General features: G+C 41.9%; 1 protein-coding gene across 3 annotated transcripts; it reads left to right on the plus strand.

The window, feature by feature from the left end:
* The first annotated feature begins 61 nt into the window (after positions 1-61).
* On the plus strand, positions 62-14,818 carry GINS3 (GINS complex subunit 3). Of its 3 annotated transcripts, XM_055099176.2 has the most exons (4): positions 63-4,166; positions 6,502-6,618; positions 11,875-12,108; positions 13,278-14,818. In XM_055099176.2, exons 1-4 carry the CDS (start codon positions 3,981-3,983, stop codon positions 13,506-13,508), a joined length of 768 nt encoding a protein of 255 aa, XP_054955151.1. In that variant the 5' UTR covers positions 63-3,980; the 3' UTR covers positions 13,509-14,818. The 3 variants fall into 3 exon arrangements, with proteins under 3 accessions (XP_008975614.1, XP_054955151.1, XP_034796219.1); XM_034940328.3 differs by lacking the exon at positions 6,502-6,618 and having other exon boundaries at positions 78-4,166; XM_008977366.4 differs by lacking the exons at positions 6,502-6,618; positions 11,875-12,108 and having other exon boundaries at positions 62-4,166.
* Positions 14,819-15,079: the final 261 nt, after the last annotated feature.

A 15,079-nucleotide genomic window follows, 5' to 3' on the forward strand; every position in this document is an offset into this window, starting at 1 on the left:
TAACAGAATAGCTGAGACTGGGTAATTTCTAAAGAACAGAAATTTATTCTCTTATAATTCTGGAGGCTGGGAAGTCCAAGATCAAGGCACCAGTGTCTGATGAGGGCCTTCTTGCTGTCCTCACATGGTGGAAGTCAGAAGGGCCAATGGGACAAATTCTGTGTCCTCACATGGCATGTGTAGAGAGAGAACCCACTCCTCCAATCCCTTTCTATAATGGCATTAATCCATTCTTGAGGGTAGAGCCCTCATGATCTAAACACCTCCCATTAGGACTCACATCCCAACATTATTGTATTGGGGATTAAGTTTCCAATGCATGAATTTTGGGGGATACAGTCAAACCATAGCAGGGGATATCAAGTGTGTGAGTCGTTAAAATTGTTGTTAAATAGTTAAAATTTTAGATAGGGCGGCCAGGGAAGACCTCATCGAGACAGTGGCTTTTAAGTAAAGACCTGAAAGGGACAAGCCATGTGGAAATCCAAGAGAAACACAATTCAGGTAGTGGAACAAACAAGGCAAAGCACTGAGGCCCGAGTGTGTCTGGGATGCTTAAGGAACAATAGGGAGGTCATGGGCAGAAGCAAGAGGACTAGAGAGCTAATGCAAAAATCCAAGCAAGAGATGATGGTGGCTTAAACCAGAATGATGAGAAATGGTCAGATTCTAGAAATATGAATGTTAAGTCAACATTTGCTGATGGGCCATTTAGCTGATGGGCCATTACAAAGTGTAAGGGTTAGGGGAGGAGATCAAGGAAAACCCCCAAATTTTGACCTGACCAAGCAACTGGAAGGATGGCGCCCAATACATTTCTTTTTTCTTTCTTTTTCTTTCAATGAACCATGTGTACAGTTTTTCATATTTCTTCTTTTTCTCCCCACCCCCAGATTTGCATTTCTGTCACTTGCACCACAACCTCCCCACTCAATGGAAGAAATTTAGAAAGCACTGGTATTCAAAAGAACAGATGTAAAACTGCTTGAGGTTTTGCTCATCTAAAGCCTGTGTGTTCTTTGGAGGCTATGACTTTTGAGGGCAAGTCATAAAAGCTAAAGAGGCCCCTGCCCTGTTCACCAAAACACTTGTTCTAAGTTCTAAAACACTGTAGTTCTATGATTCTGAAATCTTGAAAGGATTACAATGGAAAAAATACTCTGTTTTCAAGAATCCAGCAGTCACTTTTCAGAATACTAAATTTTGTATATTGTAAATATACCAAATATACTGTGAATATTATCTGTATAATGCAATTCTGTTCAGCATAATACTGGTACATTGATTGGTTGGCTGGGTGCCAAGGAACACAGCTTTCTCAGAGAACAGAAATACTCCTGGTTCTTAGGATTTAAGCTATTAACACATATCTATGCTTGAAAACCACATGCCACTTTTGTTAAATGAATTGATGCAGTTCAGCATCATAAGCTCAAACATTCACTAATTTCACCTTTTTCTGATTTATTCACTTGTTTATTAGTTCAAGGAGAGGACAGTTTAAATAGAACAATATATACACAATGATAGTTTCATGATGAGCCAAGACATTAAGTAAGACAAACAAGGCAATCTGATTTTATGTTAAACATTGGCCTGTTACTGTATTATTAAAATAATAGTGGTATTTGAGTTTGGAGCCAGTATTGTGGTCTTTGTACAAAAATAATGCCTTTCTTTGGCATCAATAAATCAGTATGCATCTATCTTAATTATATCAGCATAAAAAATAGCTTACTCTTCTTGGCAGTAAATAACATTGCCTTCAATTAGCCAAATCATATTTCTGTCTCAAACTACATCCAGTACCATATATGCATGTCATCAGAGAAATTCTAAATTATCACTGCAGATTGTGTTTATTTTTACATTGGACTGTATCACAAACTGAACATTTAAAATATGAAAAAGGAAAAAACCTTCATATAACTGCCTCTCAGTGTGCCTCCTCTCTAAAGCTTCTAGGCTGCTTTCTCCACTGGGCTGCAGACCTTCCTGTCTAGTAGCTCCTGGACACCATGTGTCCCAAACTGAACTCATCCCTTCCCTCCAGCTGCCCCTATTCCTGTGTTCTGTGTATCTATTCATGACATGTCCATCCACCTGGTCAGCCACGTTCAAAACTTGAATCTTTTGACTACTCACTATACTTCACTTCCTATATCCAATTGGTTGCCAAATACTGCCCACTGAACAGCTTCCAAGCATCTAATCTCTCTCTTCTTTATCTACTGCTGGAATTCTCTTCCTGAAGCCCAGATTTATGTTATTATTTGCCCCCAAACCTTACATTTTCCTCCCATTTTCTATGGAATGGCCTAACTCGTTAGAATGGTACCAAGATTTTCCAGTTTGGCCATTCCTTTCCACCCCACTGCACCTTGTTTTCATTGTCCTCAGAATTTCATTTATAAAGGTGACTGGGTGATGACAATCAATGAATTAGTGGCCAATGCCTTTGAAAATTTTATTATAGTTCTCAAGAGAAGGGGCTGTGCCTACGGCCACACGAGAAAGTATTATGGTCAATGAGGAGGTAGAGAGAGTGAGGAGAAAGCCCAGAGCCTTTATTGCCGTGGGAAGGAATGGGCGAAGCAGGGAAGGGAAGTCTGAGCAAGCTTAGGATTGAATAATTTGAATAATGTTGGCAAGCTCTGGGATATAGAGGTGAATTTTAGTTGTCTGGTACTTGGCCATGGGGTGGTTTATTACAGTGACTTGGGGCAGGGAAAATATTGGTGTGTGAGATGCATAAAGATGGTGTGGGGATATAGGCTTGGGTTGGTTGGTTTGTATATGAAAGGGGTGTTCACAAGCAAGTTGTTTGCTATCTCTAGGAATTAGCTAACTCTGAAAGGGGCAATTCCTCCCCAGGTCCCCAAGGCCCCAAGATGTCAAAGCATCATAAAATACAGAAAACCGAAACTAAAATCCATGGTTAATACACACCTCCCTTCACACACACCCTTTACTCCCGGCTCCAGTAGCCCCAGAAATGCTCTAGACGAAGTAAGTTCTGTAGTGCATCTCTCAACAATATGCCGCCACCCATAGCCCTGGCTTAGGAGAGCCACCAAACCTGGTACTATGCGACCATGGTCCTTCCCCTGGTCACTGGATAGTGATCGCACCCAACACAGGCACCCCCATCTACAGGGTGGCTGGAGATCTATGACCATTGTGGCGTACCTGGACCAATCAATAAACTGGACCAATTGGATTTCCATTTTCAGGGATTTAAATTCAGAGCCACAAAAGGAGATTGTCAGTTGATGATGAGCTAAGACACCCTGAAGTATACTCACAACCTTAGCAAGCCATGTGCAGTCTAGTGCTCCACCCCTCTACCCACCCCGTCCAACCCCCACCAAAATACTAACAAAATACAACACACTAGTTCATCATCTAGACCATAATAACTCGCTGGGGATAGTGCTGGTAGTTTTTGTTTGTTTAACATTTCTTTCAAATACTAAGATTAACGGAGTTGCATAGTGAAAAAAAACTGTAGGAAAGGGTCGGACCTAGGCCTGGAGTGAAGGGCACAAGATGCTTTTATTTTAAACCCCTAAAAGTGTTGCAAAGTGTTTTTAATTTCATATAAATAGTTAAGGATCACATGAACACAATCCAGTACAAATGGGTCCAGGAGCTTCAACGAGCGTTCCAGCTTCTTCGTAACGTTCCCACACCGTGCAACAAGCGGAGGGAAGAAAACTTCCGGCGCCCCCACCTACCGCTCCCCAGCCGTGCCCCGCTGCTCTAAATCTGCAGACTTGATCGATTGCTTCTGCCTGGGCGGTACCGCCCGAATCGACTGCTCCTGTCTGATGCGTCCCCGGGCGCGGGAAACGAATTTCAATCCACTTTCCTGACCCCAACCATCCTGCCCAGTCTCCGCTTCCCCGTCTTGTACACCCCTAACTCCTGAGGCTCCTCCGAATCACGCGAGTGGAAGCGGAGAAGCTCAAGTGGCCGCCATGTCGGAGGCTTATTTCCGAGTGGAGTCGGGTGCGCTGGGGCCTGAGGAGAACTTTCTTTCTTTGGACGACATCCTGATGTCCCACGAGAAGCTGCCGGTGCGCACGGAGACCGCCATGCCTCGCCTTGGCGCTTTCTTCCTGGAGCGGAGCGCAGGCGCCGAGACTGAGAACGCGGTCCCACAGGTGAGCCTTTGGGTGCGGGGTCCCGCCCGGAAAGACTGCAGCTCCCGGCGGGCCCCGCGGCCCTGGGACGCCGCATCGGGGCGCGCTGCCCTTTGGGATTTGTAGTTTTCGAGGAGCCAGGGCCGAAGGCGCTAACGACTTCTCGGAAACTCCGCGGGGGTCCCGTCGCGCTCGGGGTGGTCTCCAGACTTCTTGTTCGCCATCTGTGGTGAAACTACATTTATCCTAGGTCGCCAGGCAGCCTCCAACATTGATTTCTTTTTTGAAACTGTCCAAATTAGTGTCTTCCCCTTACCCCCTGCAACGTGTGTTGAATGCTTAAAGATTGGCTCCAGCTGAATACTTAAGAATTAGAGTTCTGATCATGTTTGCCTTAAAACAGCTTTGGGTTCTGTAAGAGCATGTGATAAGTAGGAACCCCAAGTTGCTAAATTCATTCCTGCATAATGATGACAGGGTCAGTAAGCCCTACTGAGGCTTACTTAGTGGCAGCATGGTTGGGTGTGGGGAGTAAGCTTTTCCCTTTAATCCTTCAACAACCAGAAAGGTTGGGTCACTTGGCCAGGGCTTCAGTTAGTGGTGAGCTGGGATTCGGAAACCAAGGCCATATGGCTTCAAATATAAAATTGTCCCAGGAACATGGCTTGTAATGATTAATTTGGATATCCTGTTTCACCTAAGTTTTGTATAGAACGATGTTTTTTGTTTGGTCTGTTTGTTTCAAGTTAATTTTTATCAAAGTAATACATAACCAACGTTTTAAAAGTCAAATAGGCCGGATGCGGTGGCTCACGCCTGTAATCCCAGCACTTTGGGAGGCTGAGGCGGGCGGATCACGAGGTCAAGAGATCCAGACCATCCTGGCCAACATGGTGAAACCCCATCTCTACTAGAAAGCTGGGTGTGGTGGCAGGCGCCTGTAATCTCAGCTACTCTGGAGGCTGAGGCAGGAGAATTTCTTGAACCCAGGAGGCAGAGGTTGCAGTGAGCCGCGACTGTGCCACTGCACTCCAGCCTGGCGACAGAGTGAGACTCCATCTCAAAAAAAAAAAAAAAAAAAAAAAAAAAAAAAGTCAAATAGTACCAAAAGATTTATAAGAAAAAAAATAGCAGGTCCTGCCTTCCTTTTCCCACTTCCCCCTCCAAGTCCACAGGGCTCATGTACCTTTTTTAGTGGTGTCTTCAAGATTCATCTTCATATTTCTAAATAATATTCTTAAACTTACCTTGTTGGGTTGTTTTTTTTTAATGTAGACATTATCTGTTGACTTTCATCCTAGCAGATGAGGATTTCGTTCCCATACACACTGGTAAACATGGCGCTATGCTGCCCATACTTAATTCATATTTCCTTAGTTTTTAGTTAATGCCCTTTTTCTATTCCAGGATTCCACCTAGGATACCACACTGCATTTAGTAGACATGTTTCCTTAGCCTTCTCTTGGTTGTGACAATTAATCAGACCTCCTTGTTCTAATGACCTTGACGGTTTTGTGGAGTGGTGGTCAGGTATTTTGTAAAATGTTCCTCAGTTGGAAATCTTTGGTTTGGGGGTAGTTTTGTTTTTGGTTTTGTTTTTTTTGTTTTTGTTTTTTTGACATGGAGTTACCCTGTCATCCGGGCCAGAGTGCAGTGGCATAATCTCAGCTCACTGCAGCCTCCTCCACCTCCTGGGTTCAAGCAATTCTGCCTCAGCCTCCCAAGTAGCTGAGATTACAAGCGCCCACCGCCACACCCAGCTAATTTTTGTATTTTTAGTAGAGACGAGGTTTCACCAGGTTGGCCAGGCTGGTCTGGAAGTCCTGACTTCAAGTGATCCACCCAACTCAGCCTCCCAAAGTACTGGGATTACAGGCGTAAGCCACCTCGCCCAGCCTTCTTTGTTTTTGTTTTTTATTCTTTTTTTCTCAGCATTAGACTTGATTATCAGCTTTAGGGAGGAAGACCACAGAGGTAAAGTGCCATTTTCATCACATATTAAGGGTGCCCACTATCAACAGGACTTTTTACTGTTCATTTGAACCTTGGCAGAGGTAATGTTCATTAGGTTTCTCCACCTTTTCATACTGTACTCTTTGGATGGAAGTCATTATCACTGTCACACTGAAGGAGTAGGGAGTCATGTTCCACTTCTTTGAGTGCAGAGTGTCTACATTAAATCTTTAGAATCCTTCTGCATGGGAGATTTGTGTAGGAAGGTTTGTATGACATTTAATTTCATTTATAGGATTATTCAGACTTGACTTCTTCTTGTGTTAGTTTTGGTATATTTGGTTTTTAACTAAAACTTTGACCATTTTATCTAATTTTTTTTTTTTTTTTTTTTTTGAGACAGGGTCTTTCTCTGTTGCCCAGGCTGGAGTGCAGTGGTGTGATATGGCTCACTGCAGCCTTGACCTCCCAGGCTCCAGTGATCCTCCCACCTCAGCCACCTATGTGGCTGGTATTGCAGGTACATGCCACCATGTCCAGCTAATTTTTGTATTTTTTTTTTTGTCTAAATTTTCAATGGTATCAGTACAATGTTCAGAATTTCCTTTACTATCTTTTTAACGTCAGTAGGATTACAGTGGTGTCCTTATTTTTATTTTTAATATCAATAAATTGTGTTCTCCCTTTCTTGATTACCCTTGCGCCAGGAGTCTATCAATTTCTTTATTCTTTTAAAAGAACTAACTTAGGACTCTGTTGGTTTTCTCTTTTGTACCTTTGTTTTTTAGGTCATTAATTTCTTAATTAGTTCTTTCCTTCTACTTTATTTGGGCTTAATTCTCCCACCACACACACACACAGACACACATTTTGAGATGGAAACCTAGGTCATTAATTTTTCAATCTTCTTTTATACATTCATAGCTATTCATTTCTTTTAAGTGAAATTATTCTATTCAATTCACAACTTTAATTGCATTTCATAAGTTTTGATGTGTTATATTTTCATTATCAATGAACTAAAAATACTTTTTAGGCCAGGCATGGTGGCTCACACCTGTAGACCCAACACTGGGAGGTGGAGGCAGGAGGATCACTTGAGCCCAGGAGTTCGAGACCAGCCTAGGCAACATAGTGAGTCCCCATCTCTACAAAAAATTTTTTTAAAAAGCCGAGCATGGTAGCACACACCTGTGGTCACAGCTACTCAGGAGGCTGAGGCAAGAGGATCACTTAAGCCTTGGAGGGTCAGTACTGCAGTGAGCCGTGATCACACCACTGCACTCCAGCCTAGGTGACAGAGCAAGATACTGTCTCAAAAAAAAATAAATAAAAATTTTAAAATACTGTTTAATTTTGTGTTTTAAAATACTGTTTAAAATACTGTTTAATTGTGATTTCTTTTTTGACCTGTAGGTATTTAGAAGACTAGTGCTTAATTTCAAACATTTTGAGATTTGGTCATTTACCATTTTTTATTTCTAGCTTAATTCCACCGTGGCCAGAAAACATAGTCTACATGATTTCAGTCTTGAAAGTTGCTGAGACTTGCTCTATGGCAAAGCATAAGACCAATTTAACCATTCTGTGTGGACTTGAAAAGATGTCTATGGGAAGTCATAGTGTGCAATAAATAATCTGTATGTGTAAATTAGCTCATTTGTTAATTGTTTTGTTGAGATATTCTCTATCCTTGCAATTTTTTTTTTTCTACCTTTTTTTTTATCCTGTAAAACATGTGGACCAGGCATGGTGGCTCCTGCCTGTAACCCTAGCACTTTGGGAGGTGGAGGTGAGAGGCTCACTTGAGGCCAGGAGTTTGAGATCAGCCTAAGCAACATAGCAAGACCCTGTCTCTAGGAAAAATTGAAAAATTAGCTGAGTGTGGTGGCACATGCCTATAGTCCCACCTACTCAGGAGACTGAGGCAAGAGGATTACTTGAGCCTAGAAGACCACTGCACTCCAGCCTGGGTGACAGAAGAAGACCCCCTCTCTGAAAAAAAAAAAAAAAGATTAAAAAAATGTTAAAGTCTCTCATTATGATTATGGATTAGTCTGTTTATCCTTTTACTTCTGTTAATTTAGACATATATTAATAATTTTCTGGTAGATATAATGACCCTTTTATTATTGTCATATGTCTCCCTTTATCTCTAATGCTCCTGTCTTTTGATTTGTGTTTACATGACTTTTTTTTATCCTATTTTTAATTTTTCTGTGCCTTCATATTTAAGGTATGTCTCTTTTATGCAGCATATAGTTGGGTTTTGTTTTGTGTGCAGTGTGCTGATTTTTAATTGTTATATTTAATCCATTTACATTTAATTATTGACATATTTGTATTCATTTTTACCTTCTTACTATTTTCTTATGTCCCATCTGTTTTAGCTTTCTTTTTCTATCCTTTCTTGACTTCCTTTTGCATTAATCAAATTTATTTTATTATTCATTTACTTTTTTATTAGTTTATTTAGTTATATATTCTTCTGTTATTTTAGTGGCTACCTTAAATATATTACACAATCATTTCTGACCAAAAAGAATGTTATATAAGTTACTACCTTCACCACTTCACAGAAATGACTAGAATCTTAGAACACTTAAACCCATTTTTTCTCTTGTGTTATTATGATGTATTCTAGTTTGACTCATTGAAAACCCCTGTAAAACATTATTATTATATACCCACTTATATATTCTTTTCATGACTTGTTTTTCCTTTCTGCATTTCCGTAGTTCTTTCTGGAATCGTTTGCATTCTCTCTTCAGAATTCCCTTATTCTGGATCTTCTGGTGATAAGTCTCAGTTTCTGTCTGTGTCACAGATGCCCAAGACCAACCCAGATTTGATGATTCACTAAGAGGACTCAAAGGATTCAGCATATAGTCACACTCATGGTTAAGATTGATTACATCAAAAGGATATAAAGCAAAATTAGCAGAGGGAAAGGTTGCATGGAGTAAAGTCCGGAGGAGACCAGGCACAAGCTTCCAAGAGTCCTCTCCTAGTGGAGTCACACAGGATGCACTTAAATTCTCCAGTAATTTGAATTCTGATAAAATGTTTGAAATACTGTCTCCCAGGGAAGCTTGTTAAAGACTCAGTCCCCAGGGTTTTATTGGAGGCTGTTCATGTGGCACTTTCTGTCTAGCACAGACCAAAATTCAGACTTCCAGAGGGAAAGCAGGTGTTCAACATGAATCACATTGTTTGCGCAAACAGTTCAGGCACACTCTCATCAGTTCTAGGACGGGTGAGAATCCTCCTGAAATCCAAGTTCCCAAATGCCAACCAAGGGCCAACCTTGCAGCAGGCCTTGCTAAGATAGCAGTCTCAGGCCTACTGTGTATCTTTCCTGCATACTTTCTCTATGGAAATGCCTTTATTTCACTTTTACTTTTAAAGGACATTTTCACTGGGTATAAGATTTTACACTCACAGTTATGTTCTTTTAGCACATAAAAAAAAATTCCATTTCCATTGTTTTGTGGCTTCCACAGTTTCTGTTAAGAAGTTGCCTTTTTTTTTTTTTCTTTTTTGAGACGGAGTCTTGCTCTGTCGCCCAGGCTGGAGTACAATGGTGTGATCTCGGCTCACTGTAACCTCTGCCTCCTGTGTTCAAGCGAGTCTTCTGCCTCAGCCTCCTGAGTAGCTAGGATTACAGGCGCCCACCACTATGCCTGGCTAATTTTTGTATTTTTAGTAGAAACGGGGTTTCACCATGTTGGTCAGGCCCGTCTCGAACCCCTGAGCCCATGTGATTTGCCCGCCTTGGCCTCTCAAATTATTGGTGTGTCTGGAATTGGTTCCTTCAGGTGGGTTCTTGGTCTCGCTGGTCTCGCTGACTTCAAGAATGAAGCCGCAGACCCTTGTGGTGAGTGTTACAGTTCCTAAAGGTGGTGTGTCCGGAGTTTCTTTCTTCTGGTGGGTTTGTGGTCTCTCTGGCTTCAGGAGTGAAGCTGCAGACCTTTGCAGTGAGTGTTACAGCTCATGAAGGTAGTGGGGATCCAAAGAGTGAGCAGCCAGCAAGACTTACTGTGAAGAGCTAAAGAACAAAGCTTCCACAGCGTGGAAGGGGACCCAAGCAGGTTGCTGCTGGTGGCTTGGTGGCCTGCTTTTATTCCCTTATTTGGCCCCACCCACATCCTGCTGATTGGTCCATTTTACAGAGAGCTGATGGTTCATTTTACAGAGTGCTGATTGGTCCGTTTTACAGAGTGCTGATTGGTCTGTTTTTACAGAGTGCTGATTGGTGTGTTTACAAACCTTTAGCTAGATACAGAGCACTGATTGGTGCATTTACAATCCTTTAGCTAGACAGAAAAGTTCTCCAAGTCCCCACCCAACCCAGAAGCCCAGCCAGCTTCACCTTTTATTGGGATTACAGGCGTGAGCCACCGGCCCCGGCCAAAAAGTTGGGTTTAACTCTTAATGTTCATTCTTTAAAGGCAGTGTGTTCCTCACTCCCATCTACAGCTGTTTTTAGGATTTTCTCTGTCTTTGGTCTCGTAATTCAGGTAATATATGCCTAGTTGTGATTTTATTAGTATTTATTCTATTAATACTTGTTATTCATAATGTTCCTTGAATCTGTGGTTTGATACCTTTTTTTAATTTTGGATAATATATAGCTATTATCTCTTCAGACATTTATTTTGCCTCAATCTATCGCTCCTGCCCATCAAATTACATGCATGTTGAACTTTTTCTTTCTTTTACACCTTATTTCATACATCTCTTAGGCTCTTCTCTGTTTTTTCTCTAGATACTTTAGTCTGGATATTTTCTATTGACCTTTTCTCATTCACAGTCCTCTCTTCATCCAAATCCAATCCAGTAAACATGTTAAATTTGATTTAATCTATTGACTTCTTAGGTTCAATTATTGTATTTTTCAGTTCTGGAATTTCCATTTGATTTCTAAGTTTATCTTAAAGTTGGCGCCTAATTTCTCTGCTATTCGGTGTCAAATAGTGGGCTTACTTCCCTCCCTTCTTTCTCAGATCTTAGGCCCTCATGTCCTGGTGGTGTTGGTAGCCTTGAACTCAATATTGGTCTGTCTAGTCCTGTGCAGTTTGCCAAAAGCTCTGCTTCCACACCCACAAAGCTGCTCCCATCTTTTTGCAACAGTTCTCCCTTGTGAGAGTTTTGGCTCTTACTGCTTCATTCAATCCAGTTGTTTGCCTTTGATTTTTTGGAGATTTATGACTCTTAATTTCTGGTCTGTCATGACCACCTCATCTTGTTTTCTAATTCTATTGAGGCTTTAAAAACTAGAGACATGTGTGCTGTCATCTCTGAAGCTGTGAAGTGGGATGGAAAGGGGCTGCCACTCAAGCTCAGGTTGATCTTATTTTTCTTTCTGACCCCTAGCATCCAATAGGGTGCTTAGTACATAGCAGGCACTCGGCAAGTGGATATTTAGAATAAATATTGAATATTCAAAGAAAAAGGAAATGTTTACTATAGCTCTGAAGTGTCTACAATTGGACAATTTTTATGTGTTAGTTAGAAAACTCTCACTTATGCTACATTTTTGTTCACCATGTTTTTGTTGTATAAATCCATTTTCTCTCTCCATTCCATCATCACATAAAACTTCAGCCCACACACTTCATTGCTTCGAGTCACGACCAGGTCTTCTGTGCTTGACAGCCACTCCCCCAAAGAGAAAAGGCAGTATTGCGCAGGCGATGTGTATATTTCCTTTTCGTCACACACATTTGCTATGTTACTTGTCTGTTTTTAAAATCTACATTCATGCATGCTGCAGGGTTCCAAGCTTGAACTACCCTTGTGGCTGGCAAAAGGACTTTTTGACAACAAGCGACGGATCCTTTCTGTGGAACTCCCCAAGATCTACCAAGAGGGTTGGAGGACTGTGTTCAGTGCAGATCCCAATGTGGTGGACCTCCACAAAATGGGGCCCCATTTCTACGGGTTTGGCTCCCAGCTCCTGCATTTTGACAGTCCCGAGAATGCAGACATTTCCCAGTCTCTGCTGCAGGCAAGTAATGGGTGTGAAAACCTGTGGTGCTGCACTTGTCTCAGGAGCCAGCCACAGATACTACTTTTACCCAGGACAGTGTATGACTTGTAAATTTAGTCTGTTATTATTCCAGGTCAGCCTACAGTTACACTGTCTGTCCATTTTATATATTTATATATATACACACACACACACACACACACACACACATTTTTTTAATATGACTTGTCTGCCACTCCTCATATTTGCTTGCTACAAGTTGAGGCCAGCAGGAACTCTAGGAAATGAGAAAAGGGTGATGATGGCCAGGCATGGTGGCTCACACCTATAATCCCAGCACTTTGGGAGGCCAAGGCGGGAGGATCGCTGAGCCCAGGAGTTCAAGACCAACCTGGGCAACATAGTGAGATCCCATCTCTATTAAAAAGAAAAAAGAGAAAAAAAGGGCGATGGTGCATTACAGGTGACAGGCACTTAGATACACAGTCCCAGGCCTGGCCTGAGGGTTCCTGTTGGAAATACAAGAGTTATTGGGTTGTTTCCTTCCTTTGTTCTGGGGTTAGGGCTTGGCCCTGCCATGAACTAGCAATATGACTTGGTCAAGCTACTTGACCTCTCTAGACATCAATTCACCTGTAAGAATTGATGGAGATGATAATAGTGCCAAAATTATAGAGTTGTGGTAAAACTATGTAATGCCGTGTAATAAACAATAACTCATATTGTTATTACTTTTCCAGGACAAAACAATGTTATACATCTGTTCCCAACCTTTATGGTATAACCTTATTTTAATTTTTCATAATTACTTTTTTATTCTGTTACTGTTAGAAGAAACCATCATTTCTTCCTCTTGGGACAGAAGCATTTGCTACTAATGACAATAATAGGTGATGCTTCTCAAGGAGCTTGCTGTGTGCTAGCCATTTGCTAGGTGCATTACATGTATTCATTGGTTTTCTTAACAACTTACTGGATTTTCATAACAATCCACTTCACAGATGAGGAAATTGAGGCGTGGCAATGTGCAATAACTTACTTGGGTGCTAGAGGGAATTCAGACCTCCTTCTGAGTCCTACACATCATTCTTTCTTTTCATGCCATTTAAATGTTCTGAGATAAAAATGGATATGACTTTGTGGGGTGTGAGGTCAACCCTGACTTGTCTCACTCCCTTGTTTCCCAGACTTTTATCGGACGTTTTCGCCGCATCATGGACTCCTCACAGAATGCTTACAACGAAGACACTTCAGCCCTGGTAGCCAGGCTAGACGAGATGGAGAGGGGCTTATTTCAAACAGGGCAGAAAGGACTGAATGACTTTCAGTGTTGGGAGAAGGGGCAGGCTTCTCAGATCACAGCTTCCAACCTCGTTCAGAATTACAAGAAGAGAAAATTCACTGATATGGAAGACTGAAGGCCGGAAGAACACAGAATGGCTCCTCGCACACGTATCCCTCCGTGTGTCCTTGATAGGAGCTGGTTGACCTTGTACAGAACCAGAATCCTGTCCCATTTCATGGCTTATTTCCTGTGGCCATAGAGAATTATAGGGAACTGGACATGCTGGAGGATGTGGGTGTCCCTGGCTCTGTGAGTCTTCCAGGACCGTCCCACCCTGCTGACCCACAGCCCAGGCCCTTTAACCCAAGAACCCATGGCCAAGGAGAAATCAAAGTCCTTCCTAAATAAGAATCACTGCCATATAATATATCACAGTAGAGTTGCAACTGAGATTCCTTGTGGCTGGGAGTTTGGACAGCTTCAGATGTACAGTTTCACTAGCCACAAAGCACAGGTACAAACTGGGTCATCGCCTGTTCACAAAATGCTCTCTTGATCTTATTTGCCTCATCTTCCTCATGGTTGTACAGAGGATAGCACCCCACCATGCCAGCCTGACTTGGAGATATCTCCTGCTGCCTGCCTGCAGGGAGTTACCCCAGTTTCCAAAAACAGTCGCCCAGATAAAGGAGGAAAAGGGAAAGGCAGACGAATGGCATGGCTTTTACTAAAGAAAAGATGTTGGCCTCATACTCTATACTCAGGGCTTAATGAACTGGAATCTGCATAACTCAGCAGTCAACCCAGAAGGGAAATGGTTAAACTGAGCTTGTTATTGCCTCGGAGAGCCTAAGAGCACCCACACACTTAATTCTACTCCCTGTCTAGAAAAGCTGTCAGGGAGTCGTTTGGAATTGCAATGTAGTTATTAAGGGCTGTTAACCAGCCTGCATTACATCCGGAAGTCAGGACTTGGTTGCTGACTATGAAGGGCCCTGTTTTCAAAATCTAACATTGCAAGTGTAAATGGGCAAGAAGCCTCCGTTGTGCTTTTTTTTTCCTCTTCAGTAACTTTTGCAACATTATTGCATAGAAGATCCCTGACCATTTACTAGGAACCTGGTTAAGCAAGCACTAATCTCTTTTCCTGGAGATCAAGGATGCAACCTCAGGTTGAGAAAGAAACAGGGTTCCCTGGGCCCATTAGACTGTTTGCGGGGCATCACTGCTTCCCCCTGACACCTCACAACTAGCAAAAATTGTCTTTGTCTTTGGAAATTATAGAGGGATTTGGGTATCCAGATTGTGCAGATGCAAACTTAAGACTGTCTTGATGCAAACTTAGAACCACAGAAATGCTTTTAAAATGCCTGTTTTAAGATGGAATTGTTGTTTTTATAATTTGATTTTAGTGCTAAATAAATGATTGGCTTTGTACATGAATATGTTCTGTACAAGTGCTCTTTCTGTCACTAGTACTACAGATAATCAAAGCTATCAGAATTGTGTCTTTGGTCATATTTGACGGTAATGCACAAATAAATCCATGTTTTAGCAGCTGCTCTTTTGCTTGTGTGGTACACATAAATAGGAGGTACATTCTCTGTAGGAGGGTGCTGTGTCCTAGGAAGATGAGATTTCCATTACTACCGCAGCATTTATATATAGCCAGGGCCCGAGAAACCATTCATAGAGCGAGAAAAG

This window comes from Pan paniscus, chromosome 18 (assembly GCF_029289425.2).
Source record: "Pan paniscus chromosome 18, NHGRI_mPanPan1-v2.0_pri, whole genome shotgun sequence".
In the NCBI taxonomy this organism is placed as follows: Eukaryota; Metazoa; Chordata; class Mammalia; order Primates; family Hominidae; genus Pan; species Pan paniscus.

Coding starts and splice junctions, on each gene's coding strand:
- GINS3 (XM_055099176.2), top strand. CDS start 3,981: ATGTCGGAGGCTTATTTCCGAGTGGAGTCGGGTGCGCTGGGGCCTGAG. Junction 6,619..11,874: donor CTATGTGGCTGGTATTGCAG/GTACATGCCACC, acceptor TGCATGCTGCAG/GGTTCCAAGCTTGAACTACC. Junction 12,109..13,277: donor TTTCCCAGTCTCTGCTGCAG/GCAAGTAATGGG, acceptor CTTGTTTCCCAG/ACTTTTATCGGACGTTTTCG.